General features: G+C 37.4%; 1 protein-coding gene across 1 annotated transcript in view; it reads left to right on the top strand.

Annotated features, from left to right (window-relative positions):
• The window catches only part of LOC113770285 (TOM1-like protein 3), an 11,372-nt gene extending 8,245 nt beyond the window's left edge, over positions 1-3,127 (top strand). The window contains exons 2-4 of the mRNA XM_027314704.1: positions 497-582; positions 680-871; positions 2,206-3,127. Of these exons, the coding sequence (XP_027170505.1) occupies positions 497-582; positions 680-871; positions 2,206-2,869 (942 nt within the window). The 3' untranslated portion in view covers positions 2,870-3,127. The remainder of the gene's footprint in view (positions 1-496; positions 583-679; positions 872-2,205) is intronic.
• Positions 3,128-3,369: the final 242 nt, after the last annotated feature.

The following is a 3,369-nucleotide window of genomic DNA, read 5'->3' as shown; positions in this document are numbered from 1 at the left end:
CCAACAGTTTTTAATAAAATTCAAAACTACTTTGGGCAAGTAACATTTATGATAAATGTGTAACATTTATTCAGACTTTAGGAAAGTGCTTGCATATTCTATCCAAGATCAAACTATTTACTACATAGAATTGTGTTATCAGATTTAGAATGCTTTATTTTGTTTGAAGACAGAAAACATACTCCAGTGTGAAAAGGGGTTGGGCACTTATTAGAATAGGATGTTGATGTGCAGATGATTATGCAAAAAAAAGTTACATTTAAATTTACTGTTACTTGAAGCCTCTGAATAAACGAATATTAATAGATATAACTGGTGCTTTGCTAGTTCAGATTTTCTTAGGAGAAATTAGTATTGTTAGACTGATGTTGACCTGGAGGTTATGCTGTTCCATGTCTGGAGACAGTGTTTGATTATCTGTTTGGTCTTTAATTGTTCAGTATGTAGTGTGATGGATCAGGAATACTTGCTCAGACATATTATGGATTTAATGCAGGGAATAAAGGATGAGATTATTGTTGACCTTGTTGAACAATGCCGTAATTATCAAAAGCGTGTTATGGTTCTTGTTAACAACACTGCGTAAGTATATAACACAATTTCTTTTACATTTCCTTTTCCTCTCTGTTTTTGGTCTGTTTTTAAGCTAATGGTTGTTTGTGTTTTAATCTCCTTCAAGAGATGAGGAGCTTTTGTTGCAAGGATTGACACTTAACGACAAGTTGCAGCACGTTCTTTGCCGACACGATGACATAGCCAAAGGAAACCCTACTGCTGCAGTAAGGACTACAGAAACACCAGTTGCAGCTCTTATGAATGTCAATCATGAGGATGATGAGCCAGAAGATGATTTTTCTCAGTTGGCACACAGGTGATAATTAATTTTTCCTTGCATGGGGCATGACAATACCAGCATGCTTGCTGGCAGATGCATGAATGTTAAATTCATTATAAGATGAGACACTGCAGTTGATCTTTGAGTGATAAAGAAGTTGGTACTTCGATATGGAAAAAAATTTCTAAATAAGAATTTGTGGCACTTGAATCAGATAGACACAAATACTTGAATCAGATAGACACAAATGCTTATCTTTTACGTGATAAAAGTTCTAGCCTTGAGTTTGCAGCTATTTAGTACCGTATTGGAATCCAAAACAAATTTTGACTAATCACTTTCAGTCGAATTGCTTGTTTGATACCATGTCAATGTTTATGTTAAATAAAAATCTGGCCTGAGAGTTGATTGTTACTAAACACCTGCTCATGTTTATGAGGTAGGCGAAGTAGGAGGGCTTGTAGTGGACATTTTGAGTTTTTCTTTTCAACTTTTCTTTACCTATTTTTTTTTCCTTTGTCTTTCTTTTTTCCCCCTCTTGGGAAACGGGCAAGAGGGGAGTGTTGAAAGAAGGGCTGAACAAGTAATTTGTACTTGGGGAATCAGGAGAAGGAACTATGCACAAAAACTTTTAGTGGCTAAAGAGTATTGAAACCAAGCTTGTACCCTCCTTTGTGCAGAAATGAGTTTGCCCACAGTAATCCGCTATCTTTCAAGTTTTAATGTATGTATAAGTTGGAATTTACCAATCTGGCTTGCCTTGAATAACACGACAGGTACGTCTATGAGCAGAATTTACTATTAGATGTCATGCTTGCCCCAAGATTAGCAAAGCTAAACAAAATTTAGTATGAGTATAGATGTTGTTGATGAAGCCACTTGATTGGACACTTAGAGGAATTAGTATAGATGTTTTCTTTTGTGCTCGAGGCCATGTCTTCAGAGGATAGAATTCATTGTCTTTACTTTTGATTTAGTTTCAAGGCAAAAGAAATGTTTACATGAATCAATCAGGTTTCTTCTAGGTCTCTGTTACTTGAGGAATTAATTTGCAGATCAATCCTTACCTTTTCTCCCCAAGTTTAGGCTTTGAAGGAGTTCCACTGATTCTCTCCTGTTCAATATACAGTATGTTTCCAATGTAAGAAAATAAATTTGTCTTACCATTTAAAATACAATGACTTTGGTGTTGTTCTTTTGATTCTCACTTGTAACTGTTTGGGTGTCGTGCTCGGGAAAGCCATGCTGTTAAACATCTGTTGTTTTTCTTCCTTGTTATGTTCTTGAGGATTATTTTTCCTTCTCATTTTCTTTCCCTCCCATGCTTCATTGAAGCTTTATTGGAGCCTCACTAAGTTACATATCGACAGATCCACAAGGGATACATCGCAAGGACAAGGACGAAAGCCCACAAATGCATATGGTGAACCTTCACGAATTAACCCAATTCTTCCTCCTCCTCCGCCTTCAACAAAATTTTCTACCCCTGATACTGGAATGGTTGATTATCTTAGTGGTGATGCTTACCAGTCTGAGAGATCTTCAGGAACATCAGCATCTGTGCCTGTTGCAGTAGCAACTCAGTCAAACAACAAAATCTCTGTTCGAACATCGAGCCCTTCCCAGCCCTTATCATCACCTCCTGATGAATTCATTAACCCCACAGCAACCATGTTCCCTCCAAAATCCACATATGATGAGCCAACTTCTTTGGCCAAATCTGCTGATCCTTTGCCATCTGCACCTTGGGACGTTCCTCCTCCAAGCAGCATTCCACCGCCACCATCGAGGCACAACCAGAGACAACAATTTTTTGAGCAAAAACAGAATACTATTCCTGGTGGTTCCCCGCATTCGAGCAGTGGATCTGGTTCCTCTTACGACAGCTTAGTTGGGCAGACTCAGAACCTTTCCCTGAGAACATCAACCCCAACAAGACAAGACAAGCAAGAAGATGCCCTCTTCAAAGATCTGGTTGATTTTGCAAAAGCCAAGTCTTCATCATCCTCGAAAGCTAATAATAGGTCATATTGAGTGATGTCATTGATATTGTTATTCGTGGTGGTACAGATTTTGATATCTTAACTCTTATCAGCTTTTACTTCATTTAGAGTCTTTTATTTAGTCTTTAAATAAATGTGGATGGGAATTCGGCTGGTGCATTTTCCTGTGACATGGTATCTATAGTCTTTGCACTTGCTGCCCAGTGACATGTAGTGTAGCTGAGATGATGTGAATTGTTTCCTACATTGAGTTTTTGTGAATATATATTATTTTGTTTTTTGTTTTTCCTTTTTGGGTTTGGCTTGAAAGCTTTGATTTCTTTGTCTTTGAATGACTATGTTTGTCAAAGCATTCTGTGTCAAGCTTTGGTAGTAAGAAAAATTTTGGGTAAATAAAGGCTTCGACATTCTCTTCCTCACTGCTTTTCGTTTTCTTTTGTTTTGTTAATTTAGGGTTAATTCCAAAATGGCAATCAAATCATAGGGCACTGCATCCCACCAAATTCACTTTCTCAATTTAGTCGTTGGAGA

Source organism: Coffea eugenioides, chromosome 5 (assembly GCF_003713205.1).
Source record: "Coffea eugenioides isolate CCC68of chromosome 5, Ceug_1.0, whole genome shotgun sequence".
Lineage (NCBI taxonomy): Eukaryota > Viridiplantae > Streptophyta > Magnoliopsida > Gentianales > Rubiaceae > Coffea > Coffea eugenioides.
The sequence above is the reverse complement of the archived record's forward strand: the minus strand, read 5'-3'. Positions and strand labels throughout refer to the sequence as shown.